This window comes from Ornithodoros turicata, chromosome 1 (assembly GCF_037126465.1).
Source record: "Ornithodoros turicata isolate Travis chromosome 1, ASM3712646v1, whole genome shotgun sequence".
In the NCBI taxonomy this organism is placed as follows: domain Eukaryota; kingdom Metazoa; phylum Arthropoda; class Arachnida; order Ixodida; family Argasidae; genus Ornithodoros; species Ornithodoros turicata.
In genome coordinates, this window is record NC_088201.1 from 188,228,432 (window position 1) to 188,249,973 (window position 21,542).

Below are 21,542 nucleotides of genomic sequence, written 5' to 3' on the forward strand. Positions count from 1 at the left end.
AGCCTCTACTCTACTACCCCAAATGTATGGGAAAATAACTAGTTATTTAAAGAGGGTTTTGTCTGGTTCCAGAATTGACAAGTATTGAAGTTTAGGGAGCAAGTGTGTCTTAACTATCTGGACTCTTCCAAACATTGAGCATTTGCCTTTCTCTAGTTTTCCAATGCTCTCTTTCACGGTCATTATCTTTTTCTTCCAGTTTGTTCTGGACGGGCCTTGGTAATCGAAAATGACCCGTAGTATTTTAATCTGCTGACAAATTGGCAGTCCATCTATAAAGTTTTTATTGATTCGTTTTGCCCCAACGAAGAGCACTTCAGTTTTTTTGTTTATTGATAGGGGCACCACTTAATTTTCGATACTGCTCACACGCCTGTATAACATTAAGGATGTGTTCAGGGGTATTAACTACTATCGTCACGTCATCTGCAAAGGCAAATACTGGAACTATTTTTCCTACTACTGGGAGAAACATTGGTAGAGTAAGTCTTTTAAGTAGTTGCATAAAGGGTTCAATTGAAATTATAAACAATGCTGTGGAAAGGGGACAACCCAGTCGTACTCCTCTTTTAATATTCTGTACCATTGTAAGAAACCCATTCACGGTAACACTACATGTACAATTATTGTAAATCAATTTTATTTTGGATATTAGACCTGTAGGGAAGCCCACTTTTTCTAAGCTTTGAAACATGTACTGATGGTTGACCCTCTCAAATGCTTTCTCTGAATCTATGGTTACGACTCCCCCTAAATTACCAGATACATTAACCCATCGTATGATGTCTGAGAGTGCAAAAAGGTTAAGCTGCGCGGACCTTTGAAAAATATTTGCTAGCTGTGTACAACTAACTATATCACGTAAGGAATCGTAGATTCTATCAGCGATTGTTTTTGTTACCATTTTATAATCTGTGTTTAACAATGATATAGGCCGCCATGCCTTTATAGCTTCCTTTTGCAGGTTATGCAGGTTTTGCAATTTTTACAGATTAACGTTATTCTACTGCGTCTAAAGGACGCAGGAAGCGTTCGTGTTTGAAAAGCTGTGTTTTTTTTTTTTTTTTGTAAAACACATTTGTAAAACATTTTTGTAAAAGGTTTTCCGATGATACCCCAGTATTGCTTATAGAAAGGCCGTGATACGCCATCTTCACCTGGTACTTTTCTATCATGCAACTTAAGAAGCGCACTTTTCAGTTCCTCCTCTGTGAAATCTCCACCGTGTATTCCTCTTGCTTTACCTTGGAACAGGGTGTCGAACCGAAACGTTTTTCGTTCCGGTTTTCGTTCCGGTTACATCATAAACGATCCGGTACCGGTTCTGCTCCGGAGCAAAAAAATAACGGTTCAAACCGGTTATTAACCGGTTCCGCTTCTGCTGGGAATATTCATCCCCACAACAAAAAATCAATGTTACAAAATGTAAACCCGTTTATTCCGCATACATGGTATTTAATATTAATAGACAGCTGTGAAATTGGTAGCTCCTAGTTCCTGTAGGTTACTGTCTGTTCAAATGGGCTTTCTCCTTTCTTGAAGCGTATACTACAAACGGACTTGTTTGTCGTGATGTCATACGTAAAGTACAGGGTGTGTGCAGAAAAACGTGACCCGCATTTAGGCCCATAGCTTGTTGCCTACCTAACTAACGAACTCTCGATGGCGCATGATGGCGCATTTATGCGTTCGAAATCTGCAGTGAAATTGTGGAAGCCATACTCGGCTTAAAAAATAAACGGGACAACAAAAACGTCGGCTTCCGTGCACCAGAATAGGGCAACATGGTGGACAACAGGGTGTATGTGAAAGGGCAACATGGTGGACGTAGGAGAGTTGTGTTCAAGTACCGCTAGGGGAGCTATCGGTGCATAAATCGAAACGATGTCCCACATTGGATGTTCATCGGCAGTACCCCTAGCTGTGCCTGCACATAACTCTCCTGAGACCGAAATGCACTACCATGCACTGTCATGACCGCCCTATTCTAATGCATGGAAGGGGTAGCCCATGTTTTCGCGCTCTGTTTATTTTTTTACACTGAGTATGGCTTCCATGATTTTTTTGTAGCTTTCGCACGCATAAATACGCCGTCGTGCGCCACCGGAAGTTCCTCGGCTAAGTAGACAACGAGTTACATGTAAAAATGCGGGTTACATTTTTCTGCACACACCCTGTACTTTCTTGCTGAGTTGGAGCGATCGCGTCCCATCCGAATGTCTGTTGCTACTGTCTAGCCAGCAAGCACCACCGCACGAGTATATATACGACGCAAATCGAGGAACACCTTCACTCACAAACGCGCTCGACGGCTCCGTTTCATTTTCTTCGTGTCCTGTCCACAAAAGAGTTGCCACTTCGCACGGGCTTGCCCTCGCGTATACGTAAATGTATTCAACTTAGCTGCTCTCAAACAAGGAACGCGTTGCGCGACATTACCGATAAAGAAGCCATTATGCAGCCCTCTTGGGTCGCCGTTTAGTTGAGGAGAGTTTGGGGGGATCAAATTAAAACGAACACAACGGCACATTGCTAGAGAGTCACATGTACCTCTAAGTCTGTGTGCGTGCGCGAACGATAAACCATTACAAAGGGAGCCTAAGGGTCATAGTATACCGACATACATTCCACCGTAACAGTAACCCTCGTATAGTATCCGTGACATGACTTCAGAGCACACGACGTCTGTTTCATTCGCCTGTCCGTAGTTCAAACCGGCGAAGTTTTTTCTTGGACCGAAAACCGTTAAATATATTTTTCGGTTTCCCTCCTGAGCGAAAAAAACGTATACGGTTTCGATTCCGTTCCGGTTCGCACCAAAATAGCGTTTTTTTTCGGTTTTCGGTTCCGGTTTTCGGTTCGCTCCGACACCCTGCCTTGGAACAACATGTCTTCCTCATTGAATTCATTGTCTTCAAGTTTATACCGTGACTCAAAGAAGTTTGCGATATAACTTTCCATGGCGTTTTCATCGGTTATCACTTCACCCGTTAACTCATTTTTGACCGTTTTGATTTCATGCTTGCATTCGCCAAGTGACTTGTTTAACAAGTGCCCGGTAGCCCAGTTTTCCTTCTCCCACTGATCTGCTTTTAGTCGCAATCTTATACAATCCAATTTTTTCTTCAACAGGTTACGATGTTTTTCTTTTGATCTTGTGACTGCATCCTCTAAGCCAGGTCCAGTGGTTCCATCGTTGTTTAACAAGGCTATTGCGTCCGCAACCCTTTGTATTTCTGCGCGTCTTTCTTTTGCCAACTTTCTACCCCATTGCTTGAAGACAACAGACGCTGTACGTTTAATATCGGCCATTGTTCCATTGGCGTCACATCTTTTTCAGTCTATCTAACAAGATTCCCCGTATGTCTTCGTCTATTCGTGTGTCCTTTAACAGAGTCGGATTAAGTCTCCATGTACATCGCCCCCTAATTCCAGTACTGTTATTTAAAACACACGAGAGTAGGCTGTAGTCTGAAATAGGTGTTGATATTATATTCGTATCTGAAATGTCTTCAATAATGTTAGTTGTCGCATATATCCCATCCAATATTGCTCAATAGTTAGCATTCCTCCATGTCATTGCCCGGGGTAGCACTGTAGCCAGCAGTCCTTGAGGTTGCACCGGCTCTTAAGTTCTAACCAAGATTTAGCTCCATATATAGCCTTCCTATCACGTGCCGGGCATCTATCAGCAATTTCGATTTCCACACAATTGAACCCTCCGAGGACTATTAATTTCCTTGCGTTATTTAAATAGTTGTCGAAGTCGTTAAAAAAAGGGATTTGATCTTGGCTTCTAACTGGAGCATAAATATTTATTATTCTATAACCAGATTTCAGGTCAAGGGAAAGTACCCTGCCATTATACATGCTCTCCATACCAATAGCTAACTTCTTTGCCTTACGAAATAGTATGAGGGCTGTGCCTCTGTTTTTGTTATGAGAGAAGCTCCAGAAACTTTTGACATTAAATGTTTCGTTAAACCCCTTAATGAACTTCCTATCATTTATATACGTCTCCTGTAGTGCTAAAATGTCTTTTGATTGAAATTTCAATGATCTCGTTCTGTTTTGCCTTTTATCGGAAACCCCTAACATTCCATCTTCCAACCCGCATCGAATTAAGCAGCGCGCGCATTATAAGAAGGAAAGTGTAAACTGTTAGTTTCATACTATGTTGGATATTTTTTGTTTTGTTGTATAAACCTACATTGCTTTTCATCCTCTACTATGGTATCTTCCGGGGGCTCAGGAGATTCCACTAATCTGCCAGTCTAATCTGGAGATCTTTGTTCCATTAGCGTTGCTTCGAGGCTGTCTTCTGGTGTAGAACAAGGGCTATCAGATTCCTGACTGGTGTCATTATTGCTATTAAAGGTGAGAGACTTCTTATATGGGTTTGACTGTGATAAGGAGGTGTCGGATTCTTCCATTTCACTACCACTAAATAGGTCTAATGGAGTGCTAATATGGTTTAGAAAAGCAATCGCTCCCCCAACTTCAGGTTCTTTTCCTGTGTTACCTTTGCCTTTCTTTTTCTTCGGTCTTTTTCTTTTCTTTTTCATTCGCTCTGGAGTGCATCTCTTTTCGAGGACAATAGCATCGTTTTCATTTCCTGATGTTTTTCGCCTAGTCCTTCCGCTTCACTGGTTGTACGTATATTCTACGCGACAACCTCCGCCTGATTCTCTGTTCCTGCCGCTAAGGTAAAAGCAAATGGCGGCCGCGGAAGAGTGCACCTGAGTGACCTAGAGGTTGATCTGTCTCTCGGGTCGGATAACTCCGTCCCACTAGGAACAGTGGGTATTGTCTTTACGCGTCTGACCAGTTTTCGCTTGGGTTGTGGTTCTGTTTCATTCTCTAGTAGTTCTACCAATTCTCTTTTATTAGTTTCTGAGTCTACCGTTTTCTGTACTGCCGATTCAAGGATTACCTCACCGTTTGTATCGTTGTAATCCTCAGCTGACGCTGTGCTAGTTGTGGGTAACTGTCACGTTCCTTCCGTATTTTGTTGGTCTTCCATGTTATTTATCTGTTGGCTTGTTCCTGCTCCTACCTCTTCTATGTTACTATTGGTTTGGCACGGCTCAATGGTGTCTGGTTCAATCATGATGTCATTTGTGTCAGGGATGACATCCAATGCTGGAACGAGGCCCCTGGAGTAGCCCAATGCCGCAGCAAAGGTTTTTCTCTTACACTCGTATATTGAGTGGTCCTCATAGCATCTGGCACATGGACTAGCACATGTCTCGTGGCCGAACTGACCACAACGGTTACATTTCGGAGTATGACAGTTAGAGTTTAAGTGGCCTTCGAGACCACATTTCCGACATACCCGTACCACACCCTGGTGTTCACACTGAACAATCTAGGACTTATTTCCTGAGTTAACTTTAACATAGTTGGGGATTGCTCTTTTCATTTCAATGTATACTTGGTAGACACCACTACCCAACAATTGATGTTTCTTGTACTTTGCCTCTTCGGTTTTCATGAATCTGCCATACTGACAGAGAGTTCTCTCCAAATGTACTTTATCTTCATCAGTTGGGTAGTAGAAGACTGATACTTTAGTCATGGTATCGCCGACATAAATGAGTTTGTATTCGTTATCTTTGATATTAAGAATCGGATCTCTTGCGATTTCTCTAGCAATTCTTTCTGTATTCGTTTTTATTTCGTATTTCCCGTATCCAAAGTGTGCAACACGGTACGAAATCGTCGTACCCGCGTTTCGCGACTAAGGCTTCGGGCGGACCTGAGGGCGGACCGTTCGGATTTGATTACTCTTCTTGCAGTGAAAAGATCAATAATTCACCAAAGGAGGCTATTAGAGAAAACGCAATGTTAGAAGTAAATGTTAAATAAAATTTTAAAAAATTTGCTTTGCCGCGGATCGAACCCGCGGCGCACCGGGACCGTCTCTCGACGGCGGCTGAGCTACCTCTATCAACGCCTCCTCTATAAAAGATAGAGGCGTTAGATAGGCGATAGATATAGAGGCGTTGCCTCTATTTACTATCCTAGTAGGCCTAGCTCCTTCAACAAAAACTCAAATTCTAACATTATTCTGACCTTACGAGTGAAAACTTCATTACCCTACATGCTTGAGACATTCATGGATTTCCACGCACAAAGGAAACAAGTTCACTCGCAAAAGGGAACGCCACAAACTTCGCTGGAACACGGAGCTTGAGAACAACGTGACCCGCTCTGACGCAGCCTCTTCTGCGCCTTGCCGCCATTTCAGGAGTTTGCGGGGGTGCACAGGGCACTCTACCGCACTCATCATTAAGGCGGGGGCCCAGATGACGTTCGGCCACAGGTCAAGATTTTCCCTGCAAACGTTCCTCCTGCATGACCTGTTTGTTGATTATTGGTGGCTGCTTGTTGGCAGACTGATGAATGACGATGGTTGGTGAAAGCGTGGAAGATGTTGGTGAGTGATTATGAATATAAAGAAAAAGGAGAGAACCAGACAAACAACACAAAACCGTTGCCGAAAAACGCCAAAATAACCAAAAACGAAACGGCCGGCGTGACGGAAACAAAAAGAAGTAAAAAGAAGAGTAAATAAAGAAAAACACGTTGCCCAAAAGGTGCCAAAATAACCATTAAAAAACGGCGGGCGTAACGTGCGGCGGATCCTGTAAGGCACCCAGAAGACTACAAAAATCGGCAAGGTCCGTAAGCTGAGTGAGTGAGTTAAAGCTGAAGTGAGTTAAAGAGCTGAAGCTAAAGTTAGTGAGCTGAAGTGAGTTAAAAAGGGAGATATTATTTAAGAGGTTATAAGTAAACAGTGAAGTCTCCATTCTCGTGCTCGAAAATTGCAGCGGGAGACATCCATTTTGCCTTGAATTCACTGTTTGATATTCTTTTTTCCTCTCTTCGTAGTACCCATCCAATTTCGGTGTTGCTTATTTTCAGAAAGGCGACAGTTTCTAGGCTGGGTTTCCCGTGTGCGATGTCGCATCGCATCTTCCAATTTTGGTAGGACACCTCTATACCACAACGAGAATAAACTGTCGCATGATGCATTTATTTTTTGTTATGTTTTCCAGGTACCGAAACGAAGAGAGGGTTATGGATTTTGCAGCGACCAAGGCCTTTACCTTCTCCTTGATTGGCTTTAGAAAGCCACAGCTGAAGAATAGGCGTGGATTGTGTCTCTCTGTCCACAAAGTGCGCATTTATTTGTTAGTCTCTGTGCATTTCTGTGACAATTTAGTTTAGGCAATATGCCATGAGCGAGCCTCCATGCGAAAGTTTTTCTGGTACTTTCCAGGAACTCGGCGTTAATATTTTTACAATCCGGGACTTTACCTGGGATTGGCTGTCGGACTTCGAAAAGCACGTCTCTGTCAATGCTTTTTATTGTGATGTCTTGCTCTTTTTCTTAATTTTTTTTTTTTTGCAGTCATTAGTGACGCCTAGATAGAAGCTACTGACGTTTGAGGCTCTCGGTAGGGTGTTATCCACCTTCCCTTCAATCGTCAACAGCCCTGTTCCCAGTGGTTACCGTGTAAACTTCTTCGTTATTTCTATGTCGCAGTCGATTGCTCTCGTGGTCCATATTATGTGGTTTGCTCTGGTTATTTAAAAGAAATCGCTCACGTTCTATCCAGCGTCCTCTTTACTTCGTTTCATCCATTCTCTTTTCACTGCTTCCACGCCGCTGCCCCAGAGAAAGGGGAATATTATTTTATCTATTTGTTTAATTATTTCCTCGTTTATGTTCAGGACCTGCGATAGGTACAGGAGTTTTGATAACGGGTGTAATTTTGTTATCTAGATCCGCGCAACTATCGAACACTTGAGTATTTAAAGCTTGTCAACCGCGTTTTTTTATGTTATCTATTTTTTCTTCCAGTTTTGGGTCGACCGTCCCCGGTTATCAAAAGTTATGCCGAGGATCTTGACGTTCTCCTGTTCAGGCAAGCCGTCCCAAGCAGCACAGTACACTGAAAGTCGAGTGCAATAGGGGTGGACGGGTAGGTGGAAGACCTTGAACAGACTCTTGAAACTACGGAACACTGATAAGACATATACCGCCCACCCCTATTGCACTCGACTTTCAGTACATTGCGCTGCCTGGGGTATAGCGTGTTTGACACGCGACACGCGACAACGAGGAGAATTTCACTTTTTATTTACTTTGGCTCCGCTTATCAGCTCGTAACGTTTGCAGGCACGAAGCACCTGCCTGATGTGCTCTGGGTTTCGGACGATGACAGTTACATCATCAGCGAAAGCGAAGGTGGGTACGGTGTTCCCTATCGCTGGCAGGTGCATTGTTGGCGTCAGCTTTTTAATTAGTTGCAGGAAAGGCTCTATCGTGATTATGAAGAGGGCGGCAGACAAGGGGCAGCCCTGTCTGACTACCCTTTCGATTTTGAACGTCCGTGTGTCCAAGACATTGACGCTCACTTTTGCAGTACAGACCATGTATAGTAGCTTGATCATATTGATGATCTTAACAGGGAAGTTTGTTTTTTCAAGGCATCTAAAGAGGTATTTATGATTTACCCTGTCGAAGGCTTTTTCGCTGTCGACTGCTATTATTGCTACTTGGTTTTTTGTAGCATTCGCCCAGTGTACAATGTCAGCAATTGTAAGGACGTTCAGTTGTGCAGATGTCATGAAGATATTAGCTGCTTGGGAATCGCTAACGATGTCGGGTAGAGAATCATACAGACGATTTGCTATTGTTTTTGTGATTAGCTTATAGTCTGTGTTTAACAGAGATATAGGCCTCCATGCCTTTACGTCGTTCTTTTTGTTGGTGTTCTTGCAGATCAAGGTTATTCTACTATCTTTAAATGAGGCAGGTAAGTTGTTTGTTTTAAAAGCGACGTTAATCATATGTGTGAATGGTTTGCATAGTAATTTCCAGTATTTTTTATAAAAGTGTGGCGTTAGGCCGTCCTCACCCGGGGCCTTTCTTTTCATGTAGCTGACCAAGGGCTTATCTGAGCTCATCCTCTGAAAACTCGTCATCACTTATTTTTATTATTTTACCTGGAAAGCTCACGTCGTTTTCGTTGGGAAGAACCTCTTCTTTATATAGTATTTCATAGAAATTAGCGACGTACTCCCGAATGTCTTCTTGTGTTGTCAGCTCATTACCTGTCCTGTCGTCTTTAATTGTCGTCATTTCGCTTCTGCACTCTCCTAGTGTTCGGTTCACAAAAAACTTCGTGGCCCAGTTCTCGTTCTCCCATTGCTCGGTTTTCATCCGAAGTGTGACCGTGTCCCACTTTTTTTTCATCAGTTTTTTGTGCTTCGTTTTTAAGCGTTGTGTGGCTTCTTTGATTTCGCTATCGTTAGTGTCCTGCCTTTGCAGAAGGGCGATAGCGTCGGCTGTTACTCGTCGTTCACTACGTCTTTCCTGCGAGCTTCCGCCCCCATTCTTGGAGCGCCGTTCTAAAGTCATGATTTAGGTAGTCCCAGTCTGATGCCGTAATCTCGTTTTTTAGTGTATCTTTTGATTATTTTTATAGCTTCGTCTACTCGCTTCTCCGTGAGTAAAAGGGGATTCATTTTCCATGAGACTCTCCCCCTTTCATTCCGCTTTCTTTCATCTTGCATGACAACAGGCTGTGGTCCGAAAGGGGGTGATTTATAACGCTTATACCTAGAAGCCCGTTGATTAAGTTACTTGTAATGTATATCTTGTCTAGGCGTGCTTTATATTTGCCTCCTTTCCAAGTCATTTTGGGTCGACCTGGATGCATTTTCTCCCAACAGTCACAGTCATTTAGATTGCATCGTTTTCTTTTAATTCTATTAATGATTTTGTACCGTAAGTAATCGGTCTATCTCTTGGCGGCGTGCAGTCTGCTATTTCCTTTTCCACACAGTTGAAATCTCCTAGCAATATTAGTTTCCGGCAATTATTAACGTAGTCGTCCAACTGTTCAAAAAATTCGATTTGTTAGTGGCTTCTTACCGGGGCATACACGTTCAAGACTCTGGACCCGAGCTTAAAATCCACTGAGAGGATACGTCCCTCGTAATCTCCCACCATGCCTAGAGCAAGCTCTTTCATTTTCCCGAACAGTATTATTGCTACGCGACCTTGCCTGTTGACTGGAAAACTCCAGAAGCTTTTAACATTAAACGTCGCGTCGAAAGTTTTAGTGTATTTCGTGTTGTTGACGTACGTTTCTGGTAGGGTTAATGTGTCAAATCTTCTGCTCTCTGGCAATTTCGATTACTTCGTTCTGGCGTGTTCTATCTCTAAATCCTCTAACGTACCAACTTCCCGCCTGAAAAGACGCCGTAAAAGTTGAAAATATAGAGGAGAGAAGAAAAGCGTTTAGTGGTAGCATGGTTATTTTTATTTCCTTAAGGAATGTTATTTTCTTCCGTCGGAATCTCATCAGTTGGTGATTGTGTGGAAGGATCAGTTTCACTTTCGCTGCTATCGCTATCAATGCCGCTACTATCGGTTTCAGTTGCTTCCTCGTTGCTCTGTGAAAGGGAGATATCGGGGTTGTCGTTGTCGTCGTTTTCACACGTTCTTCTTTTTGCGGGATTTGTCTGTGATAAAGGGCTGTCAGGGCTCGAGGTATCACTCGGTAAGTTAAGCACGGAAGTGTATTGCTTTATGAAGCTGATAGTTTCTTCTATCCGTTCATTGCCTTTCGGGCTCTCTTTTTTCTTTTCCTTTTGTTTTTTCTTTCGCTTTCGTTTTCGTTCTTCATTTGCGAGGGTGGAAGCTACGATCGGTGCGATTGCGTCTGCCTCTTGTGTGCTTCCGCAGATTTCAGGCATGTTTTGTTCATTTTCGTTTTCCTTCGCGGGTTCACTTATCAACTGTTCAGTGTTTTCGCTTGCATTTTCATTCGTAACTTCAATGTGCACGGTGGGCTCGACAATGCCTTTTTTTTTTGGGGGGGGGGCGTGGTCCCGTTTTGTTCTGTGTCCATTAGCAAGTCAGCCGTGTCTGGGATCACGTCAAGGACTGGCACCAGACCTCGCCAGTATCCCAGAGCTGGAGCAAACGTTTTTTTCTTACATTGGACAACGGGGTGGTCATCCCCGCACCTCGGACACGGTCCTTCGCACGTGGAGTGACCAAATTGACCGCATCGATCACACCTCGGCGTGGTACAGCAGGAGTTAACGTGACCCTCGCGGCCGCATTTACGACGCTCACGAGTGACACCCTCACACTCGCACTGCACTACCCACGCACGATCAATACTCGAAACCCTGAGAAACTCGAAATACTCGAAACAGGGGTCTTCATCTCAATGAAGGCCTGCCATGCTCCACTGCCCCAACGCGTACGTTTTTTTTTTATATTTAGCCTCTTCCATACTGATCACCTTTCCGTACGGTTCCAGGTGCTTTTCTCAAGCATTCGGGTTTTGCGTCTGATGGGAAGTGGAAGATCGACACTTTTGTCAGGACGTCCCCCAGGTACGTCATGCGGTAAGTGTCGCCCTTTACCACTATCTCAGGGTCGAGCGCCATTTTTCTTGCGGCCTGTTCTGTATACGTTTTCACCTCGTATCGGCCATATCCGAAGTGGGTCACTCTCTCCATACTTGGTCACGAGGCCTTCGGCCAAATCATCAAATTTCAGGCCGCGTGGCACCGCGACCGTAAACACAACGGGCGAACCGCGCGTGTTTGGTTCATGTTACCACTTGCGCTAAACGGTTGACGAGAGGAAAGAAGGCTTACCGAGTTAGTCGTCAGCGTGACGAGGTATCCGTTAGCTCGTGCACCGCCGTAGCACCAAAAACGCACACAAATGAGTCCTGTCTCACAGTTATTCTTTCGCTGAGGCGAAGGCTAATCCGTTAATGGCACAACACCAGACCGAGTATTTTCTCGGAAAAAGCACAGGTGGGCCGCTGTCGCGCCTAGCACGAACAGCCGCCAACAATTATCGAGAAAGGCGATAAGCTCACATGGCTGGCGTGTGCTCGGAAAGTTGAAGCAGCGAACCAACAGATACGCTGCGCTTGAACCTTAAGGCTCATTCACATTACTCGGTTTACGGTTGCGTATAGCGTCTTACGTGTACCTTCGTTCCATCCGGAAGCGTGTTACGTTGCAATGATTCGCTGTCAGCTGACGTAACCCGGAAGCGCAACCGAAAACGCCGCAGTGTGAATCAACCTTTACGCTGCTCTTTGCTTATTGCAGGTCACCCCACAACGATCCGATGCAGCAGAGGTGGCACGATGGCAGTGCTTCCAGCAACGTACTCGGAGAGGAATGTCCGTTCCCTTCTCGAGTCGCCCGTCGCTCGCTGCAAGCCTTGCTTTCTATGAATTTGCTTCCTCTTGAATTTGATTCTCCAAAACTCCAATATGATCTCAATCCAAAATATTTTTCTAATTGGACCACTTCGGATCTTTTCGTTAGGTGCGCTTCCTGAATGAATAGGATAGACACGCCTACGTGTCTAGCCAGAGCAAACACTTCTGCCTCAGTTTCTTTTTTTTCTAAATCCCCGTACATTTAATGTTAAGATTGTAAGCCTCATTATTGTTTTCGTTTATTGTCCAGATAGCAACCCCCCTGTTATTGGTTTATAACTGCGTGTTTACCCCCCTTCCTGCAGTCTGCTTTCTTCCCCTTCCAGCTGCTTTCCCCATTTCCTTAGCCGAACTCGTAACCCTCTTCCATTCTGTAGCTCTTACATCTCCTTCCCGTACCTACCTTTCCCCAGTGTCACTTCCAGCTGTAGTGTCCGATAGGTTCTCAGACGCAGCTGCACTTTCTGACTTGTTACTTCTTTCATTTTCTTCACTCTCATCACTACTCTCATCGCTGCTGCTACCCGTAAGCGTACCCTCATCATCGCTTGCATTTCGCTCAACGCTGATTTCTTCGTGAAAGTGCTTTTTCGCCGCTATCAGTCTTTCTACAACGCGTCCTTCAACGCCTAGTTCCTGCCTGTGCTCCGCTTCCGGTTTTTCTCGCATCTCATCATTTGCCTTCTCCTCAACAACTTCCAAAACCGGCGCTTTTGTGACCTGCTTTTCTGCCTCTTCCGCTCCGTTTTCCTGTTCATGGGTTACCTGTAGTGGCGGCCACTCAGCCTCATCCACCACTTTCTCAATTACCTCCTCCACCTAAGTTACTTCCTCAATTACTGCCGGCGCGGCACTTGCTCTTTCACTGGCAACATTTGCATAAGTGTTCACAGAGCACTGTCTGACCGGGTGGTCGCCTCCACACCTGATGCACTTCGCCTGACATTCCTTATGCCCATATTTTTCACATCTTGTGCATCTGACCGCTTCGCAGTCCTTCACAAAATGCCCCGCTTCACCGCACCGTAAGCACTGCTTCACCATACCAAAGTATGAACACATTACTTGTACCCCCTGTACCCACAAGTAATTTGGAAGTGGAGACTCCATTTCCATCCACACTTTTTTTGTGCCCGTCTTGATTCTCTCGTTCCACGAGTGCACTTCGCACTCCATTTTTTTCAATTCTTCCGTACTTTCCAATGACAACTCTTAACGGTTGCTTATCAAAATCGGCCGGATAGAATTGAATGTTCACCAGCCTAAAATTGTTCCTGAGGTGCTTTAGTTCCACGATCTTCCCCCCAATTTTAATCTTGCCGACATCGGCCAAAACCTGCGCTGCTGCTACACAGCTAACCACGACGTCATAGCGTCCGCCTCTCAAAGGCTGAACTGTCTCTACCTTGCCAGGCACTACTGCCTCTATGGCATCAAAAACCTGTTGGCTAACTTGCCCCTGTGGGGGTTTAACCTTAAACACTAACGGTCGATCCGGGGTCACTGGAACCATCTTAGTTCCGTGCCCGGCCTGTGCCGTTCAACTTCGTACTTTAACACTTATATTGCCGCAAATCATCTTCGAGAAACTTCCAGGGCAGGCACGAAACGGTACATCTCATTCCGGCGCGTGCTGAAGAAGAAGCAAGAAGATTCCAGACATCGCCTTCTCTCTGGCAAACGCGCGTGCAGTTTCTGGACTTTTCGGCGCGACGCTTAAATGCTTGTGCGCTCCAGGCTGGAGCATTCATTCTTTGGACTCAGTTGTGTTCAGAAAGCTATCACTCTTGTGCTTTTGCTACCAAGTAGTTTAATATACCATTTGCTGTTTATTCGACGACTCGCCGGCCCATTTCGCTCCGTGACAATATGTTTAAATAACACTCTACTTGGAGTGATTACAATTCTGTTCACACTTTAATATTTCAATGGGGGATAACAATAACTAACACATAAACAAAAATCTCTCAGCCTAATAAGCCATACTCACTGGCCGATGGCTCAAGATGAGTAACACGGATAAGTAAAACATCTTCAGTCTAGTCGTTGCTCGCGCGCGTGCCTCACTCAGCTGCTCCGGCCGACGGTTGAAGCTCGCAGGTGAACCTCACTTGCCGGCCTTCCTTTCTTTTTTTTTTTTTGTATTGCAAACTTTGGAGGTGATGCACCACAATGGGTGCTCATCTTTTTCCTTGTTTCTTTATCCAACTAGATTTTACCCCCAGATTTCCTGATTTTGCCTTTTATTATACATGAAGTTTGCAACTGAGACCCGCTGTAAAGTGGGACATCATTTCTTTCGCACTTTGGTCTGACATTGATGCCTTTCTCATGGCGTCCGTGCCTGCTCCCTTGTGCTTCTCTTTATCTACTATACTTTGTAAACCCCGAATTAGTCCTTTAACGCGTTTTTGGTTATTCGTTGCCATGGTCTTTAAGTTGGAATTTAATTGTGGTCCCTTGTACTTTAAACCCACTACATTGCCATTGTAATTTAAACTTTTCCGCTCCTAATCTTACAAGTTTCCTTCCTCAATGGAGTCTGACGTAAAAACTGATTCTGTTTCGTATTTTTCCTTTGTTCCAACAATCACCTCCTTGTGTTACTCTGCATCTGTTAATCTAGACTTGATATGTGATTTCAGTAGCTACTAATTGGTAAAATTTCTGCTCTCTTTTTGGAACTTTGGCTACATGTATACCCAATGCTTCTTCGTATCGTTAGACTAGGTAACTCGAAATATTTCTTGAAACATTTCCAAAGGTAGGCTGCTACTTTGCATTTGAAGGCCGCATGCTCTATACTTTCTAGTCTTTTACATATTGAACAGTCTCCTCTTGAGCTCTTTCCCCAATGGTAAAATCTATCCTGTACAGGTAGTACTCCATGTAGAATTTTCCATATGAGCGTTCTCCATTTGCTGTCCATCCAGTACGCGTTTACTCTTTTCCAAGCTTCGGGGGTTACGAGTGACGCGCACCTATCTGTCAGCTGTCCTGCTTTCTCTGTATATTTGCATCGCTGTTAGATTGGTCACTTCGCTATCCTTATCTATTTTCCTTAATTGTAGTATCAGTTATTTTGCTTTTTTGTAGACGGGTGGTAGTTTTTCGGACTTGGGGCATCTTAAGTCTATTTTATTTGTATCAAAATAGCGTACACTGAGGCCAAGCAGGAATCGTGCCATTTCAGTGCCTGCGGTTCCATTATTTAGGGTACTCAGCACTCCGTGAAGTGCATGAGCATTGGCTAGTTCACAAAATCCCCGTATTTTTAGGCCAACTTTTTCCCATTGGCATTTTAATTTTTTCCTGGGAAACCCACTGTGTGCCTCCTTTCCACAAGAAATGGAAACATAACTTTTCCATTCTTTTACAATACCGTACAGTCGGGCTACAGCACAAAAGTAGTTACATTTTGGTATGATTAAACCCTGTAATATCTGAACTCTCGCCATGAGGGATGTATCGTCTTATGCTAAATCACTAAAGATGTTTTTGCATTGTTGTTCTAATATGTCCCCCGTTGTATCTGTTATGCTTTTTTTGTTGAAATGAATTCCTAGTATCTTAACTTGGTTTACTACCTCTAGTTCTACGTTAGCGCTGGGTTTTAAGTTTCCTAAGTACAGCATTTTTGTTTTTGCTTATTTATTTTGGATCCGCTGCTTCTACTGTATTGGTCGATGGTGTCCATGGTCGCTCGTAAGGCTTCCTCATTTTAAACAATGACTGTCAGGTCATCTGCATAAGCTATAAAGTCTTTTTTTCCTCTACAGTAGGAAGATCAATTCCTCTTACATCTGGGTTTTCCTTTAGCTGTTTGAGTAATTTGTCGAACGCTATTATATGCAGATATGGGGAGAGTGGGCAGCCCTGCCTCACCCCTCTTTTAATTTGGACATTACGTGTTAGGTTTCCATTAATCGTTAGCCTGCTACCCGCGCTCTTGTATAACATGCCTATCGTGTTTATTATTTCGTTTTCTAATTCAGTGTCTACTAATGCTTTTTTAATGAAACTATGAAGCAGTCTGTCGAAGGCTTTTTCCTGATCGACAGAAGGCAGGATGCCGTTGATGTTTCTTTGGCTGCTCCATTCTAATACATCTCTTATTTCCCAAATTTGATTGTGAATGCTCCTTCTTTTTACGGTGGCGGCTTGGTATTTTGGAATGCAGTCGGACATTCTGCTCTCCAATCTGTTTGCTATTGTTTTTGCGATTAATTTATAGTCTGTGTTTAATAGCGTGATAGGACGCCACGATGCAATTCCCCGGGCTTTCTCTTTATTTTTACAAATGAGCACCACGGTTCCTAAGGAGAATACCTCAGGGAAGGTGTATTCCTTTAGTGAACGGTTCAAGACCCTAACCAGGGCTCTGTTCAGAATTTGCCAATATTTCTTGTAGAATTCAGCTGGTATCCCGTCAGGGCCTGGAGATTCGCCGTTACACATGCTTTTAATAACCAGCTCACCTTCTCTGGTGGTAATTTCTATCCCCTTGCGGGGTTCGTTACCTGTTACGAACACGTCTTTCCTTTGAACTCCTCGCTAGTAGACTTGCGTGTAAACACTGCGTGCCACCTCCTCTATGCCTCCTTGGTCAGTGGCCACATTACCTGTGCTGTCCAGCAGGCACTCAATAGTGTGCTGGGTTTTTGCCAGTTGTTTTGACAGTAGCGTGCGTTAGCACCAGGCTTCCTGTTCGAAATGGTCCCTCGACGCCATGTATTTGACAGCCTCCCACCGTTCCTCCCTCAGGAGTACTAGGTGATCCTCAGCTTCTGCTCTGGTCACTCCGTGTAAACATCCCTCGACGCCATTTTTCAGGAGTCGGAGGTGGCGTTGCAGTTTTGCTGTGAGCTCCCTCTTTTCTGCTGCTTTCTCTCTTCCTATTTTTCTTAGCATGTTTTTTTTTCCTTTTAATTGTAACCACCATTCAAAACTGGCGTCGCTTTTTTTAACTTCATCCCGAATAAGGCCTTGAACCTGTTGGTCAACTTCATTATTTTCCAGCATTCATTTTCCACGGGCGGTTGCGTTGTGGGGAACTTTTTACTTTTATTGTGATGATTAAACCCATGTGATCAGAAATGTCAATGGTTTCTACTAGTGCGGCATCCTGTGACTGTCTTATTATATTATCTGATGCGTAGAAACGATCAATTCTGCTGCCTCCTGAGGCGTGTGAAGCCTCTTTCTCCTTTTGCATGTTTAAGCCATATATCTGCTAGTCGCAGGCTTTCTAAGGTTTTATTTAGTTCTTTCCCACCACGGCTATTGCAGTGATGTCCGGATTACATATCTCGATACGGGTCCGTGACGCAGTTAAAATCCCCCCACCCACTATGAAATTGTAAGCACCTATGAAAAAATATGGAAGTCTGTCTCTATAGAAATCTATGGATTCGAGTTGTTTGTGAGGTCCGTATACATTAATAATTCTTACGAGTTCGTCCCCCATGATGGTGTCTACCGTTATGACTCTACCTTCTATGTCTCTTTCGAATTTGGTTATCTTTATATCATGTGTGTTTAGAAACATTATACCCACTCTCCTTGCATTGTGTTCTTCATAGCTCCAATACGATGTTTTAAAATTTTTATCAAATTCGATACCTTCTGAGGGACGATGGAAATGTGTTTCTTGAATTAATATTATTTTAACGCCTAAGAAACGTGCCAGGCTAACTACCTCGTTTTGTTTCTCTTTTTTTTTTCTAAGACCCCTATAGCATTTAGTGTTAAGATTTTAGTGTCTATGGTGGGTGAGGTTGAATTTTTTTTCATTGAATTAGATGTTTTCACTTAGTGTTTTGATTTAGCGTTTCCTGGTAGGATCCCTAGTAACGCGGCGTTTTTTTTTTTCCTTTTGGGAGTTACAAAGTTCACCTCATTTTCTGTTTCTTCCGATTCGATTGTGTCAGGCACATCTCCTCCATTCAAACTGCCTGTGCTGCTCGTCGTCTCTGCCTGGGACTCTGGCGTTGTTACGACTGTGCTGCTCCCCGATGAGCAGCTCGTTTCTGAGCCAGTCCCATCACCTTCGCTGCTTCTTTCATTTTCATCGACTCCCGTTCTGCTGTTGCAGTTGTCGGCGTGCGTGTCATTGACCGCTTCTTGTTCTTTCGCACTATCCCTCTCACTGACTATTTGTTCTGTCACACTTTGCTCAGTTTCCGGTACGACTGCTATGTTACTGTTACCAGCACTCTCCCTTTCTGTTTCCTGAGTTGCATTTTCCTCCACGTTTACCTGCTCGCTTTCCTTGTCTTTCGTCGCTTCCCTCTGCTGGGGTTTCAGCACTGGGAAACTTTCCTCGTCTAGGCCGCAGTTTTCCTCAACTTTCACTACTCCCCAGTCTGACTGGTTTGCGTCTCTCGGCGCGTTCCACCTCTGTATTCGTTCCTTGTCTCTCTTACATTTTGTGCGCTCGGTGGTATAGATACTATCGCACCATTTGCACTTTTGAGCTTTACAGTCTCGATAGACGTGACCAGTGTCTCCGCATTTTGCGCACCTTCTAGTCACGGCGTAGTAGAGGCACTCAACCTTCACACCCCTGACTGTCAGGAAATTCGAGAGATCTCCTTTTAGCTCCATGATCGCGATTCTGGTGCCAGTTTCACAGTCGCTGGGGTCACCAGTGTATCTCTCTCTTGTGAGCTTTACGATCTTTCCGTATCTTTCCACCTCCGTCTGGAGGGAGGTGTCTGGGTAATCGATCGGGTATCTGAAGACATATACCTTCCTCGTCTTACACTCGAGGTAGTGGAACTCTACCTCTTTACCACCTATCTCCACTTTCCCTGCTTCTCTTACAGTCCTGGCTGCCTCTAGGTTATTCATGATAACTTCATAATAGACATAACATTGGCTCTGGGCTCCTCTGACTTTCCCGGGAGCTAGCTTCTTGAAACCGTCTAGGACGTGCTTTGAGAACAGGCCGATTGGCGCTCTCACTTTGAAAGCGAGCAATCCGTCGTCTCGCGATTCGTCCATTTCTTTCAGCTCTAGTTACAGAGCACTTTACACGCGCGCCTGTTTGTACCTTTGCGTTTGTTGTTGACAGAAATGGAAAACAATATGGCTACACAGACTAGGTGTGGTTACATGAGCGTTAATACGTGGGCGTTACATTACTGTTAGCGGTGACCTGTGCTATACAGTACAAACGGGTTAAATAATACAAAGAGAAGGGAAATGTTTACATTTGCCTGAGGGCAATGAAGGAGTTGCTAAGATGCGGCCGCTACACTTAGCCAATCAACGTGCGTGCTTTCCGCCGGGCCGATGAAAGCGACTCTGATGCGTGACGTGCCTATGAGAAACACTCTTTGTTGTTGAAAGAAAGCAATATGGCTACAGAATGAATTCTACATGTAGTCAAGAGAGCGTTTAAAAAAACACACGGGTTGCATTATTGTTAGCGGTAAGCAGTGCTATACAAATCGGAAAGGTTAAATAAGACAAAGAGAAGGAAACGAAATATTTACATTTGTCTGTGTGCAATGAAATGAAAAGCTAGGGTGCGGCAGTTACACTTATCCAATCAGCAAGCGCACTGCTTGCCGTGCCGATGAGAACGGTACAGGTTTGTAAGAAATGTGGCAAAGGTGCCACGGAAGAAAGAGCCGACAACCAGCTAGTTCTGTGTCAGAACTGAAAGTGATTCAATTCCAGGCGCTCGCGCTCGGGTCAGCTGAGCGCTCAACGTCGCTCGCTCCAGCGAGCTGGGCGCTCGTCGTCTTTAGGCGGCGAAGATGCTACAGGCCTCCCCCCTAGACTGGTAGGTAACTAGAGTAGAATGCCAGGAGACTTTTCTTGAGGAGGGAAGTGATCGGGGAACCGGGCAAGGGGGAGGCGACGCCGGAAGATGGACGGGAGAGAGTAGTGCGTCGAAGTAGGCGGGCTTCACTCTTTCGGTCTTTCGTGAGCACCTCCGGGCGGCCATTGATGTCGGCTGTCACCGTCTTCTGATCTTGCGCCAATAAGCGGTGGGGACCAGTGTACGCTGGGCTGAGTGGCGGCGTAACGTGGTCAGCGCGAACGAAGACGTGAAAAGAGGTCTTGAGGTCCGGGTGGACAAAGATCTTCCTATTACTGGGCTGGCGTGGGGAAACGGGCTGAAGATCCCGGAAATGGTCGCGAAGCTGTGCGGCAAAGTCATGAGCACTGGGAGGCGCGGGGGAGGGGGAGCTGAGGAAGTCGCCGGGAAGCCTCAGTGGGCAACCAAATACCAAGTCAGAGTGGCTACACTGGAGGTCCTGCTTGAGGGATGAGCGAAGACCTAAGAGCACCCAGGGCAGGTGACCGACCAAATTCGCCGAGTCGCTTCTCGCGCTGATGGCGGCTTTCAGCTGCCTGTGCAGGCGTTCGACCATGCCGTTCGCTGAAGGGTGGTAGGCCGTGGTCTTTGAATGCTTCGCGCCGATGGCAGAGAGGAGGGCTCCGAAGCTACGGGAGGTAAATTGACGACCTCTATCTGTGGTGACGATGCCAGGGCAGCCCAAGCGCGCGACCCAACCGAAGAGGAATGCACGACCAACAGTGTCGGCCGTGGCGTCGGGCATCGGTAGCACTTCCGTCCAACGGGTAAACCTATCAACAGAGGTGAAGAGGTATCATACTGGGCCAATATAGGGTCTGATATACGGATAAGGTTGTACACGCTTAAAGTAAGTTATAAATTTGGAACATCACATAAATGGCATAAAGAACCAAAAGTTCACTTAGAAAGACATTTCCTTTCTAAGAGAAAACAGATACTATATACATTGCCTGTCTTGCGGGCGTCCACAAATTCGATAGCGCTGCTCGCATTCCAGTCAAAACGAAGGGTGAGGGTGAGTTTCATTTGATTATATATACAAAAAAAAAACACTGAAGTGAGGAATTGCTTGGTGTATCACCTCACCATCAAGGTAACGTTTGCGTTTCTTACTGGTTTTGGTATAAGGGAAAATAGAGACTCAGTGCACACGTCATTCATATTCCACGACAATGTGAAACATCTTACAATAAGGTAAAACACCCTTAAACCATTGCACCCTTATTACACCCTTACTATACCCTTAACACACCAATGTAGATGTGCACCCAATTCACACCCATCTATGAGAGGGTCAGCCTCGAGGGAGTGTAATGTGAGTGTGATCTGGGTATATATTGCAAAATACACTCCTCTTACACTAACATAGGTGTAAAAAAAAATTAGTGTGTAGCTGGAACGGTTGGCGGTGTACGCGAATGTCAAAGGGA

At 44.8% G+C, this 21,542-nt stretch overlaps 1 protein-coding gene across 1 annotated transcript; it reads right to left on the bottom strand.

Annotated features, from left to right (window-relative positions):
• Nucleotides 1–20,062: 20,062 nt before the first annotated feature.
• LOC135391923 (uncharacterized) lies at nucleotides 20,063–20,854 on the bottom strand. The gene has a single exon (XM_064622493.1). It carries the CDS (start codon nucleotides 20,852–20,854, stop codon nucleotides 20,063–20,065), a length of 792 nt encoding a protein of 263 aa, XP_064478563.1.
• Between the last annotated feature and the right edge of the window lie 688 nt (nucleotides 20,855–21,542).

Bases quoted from the DNA above. Each gene is read 5' to 3' on its own strand.
- LOC135391923 (XM_064622493.1), bottom strand. From the start codon at position 20,854: ATGCCCGACGCCACGGCCGACACTGTTGGTCGTGCATTCCTCTTCGGT.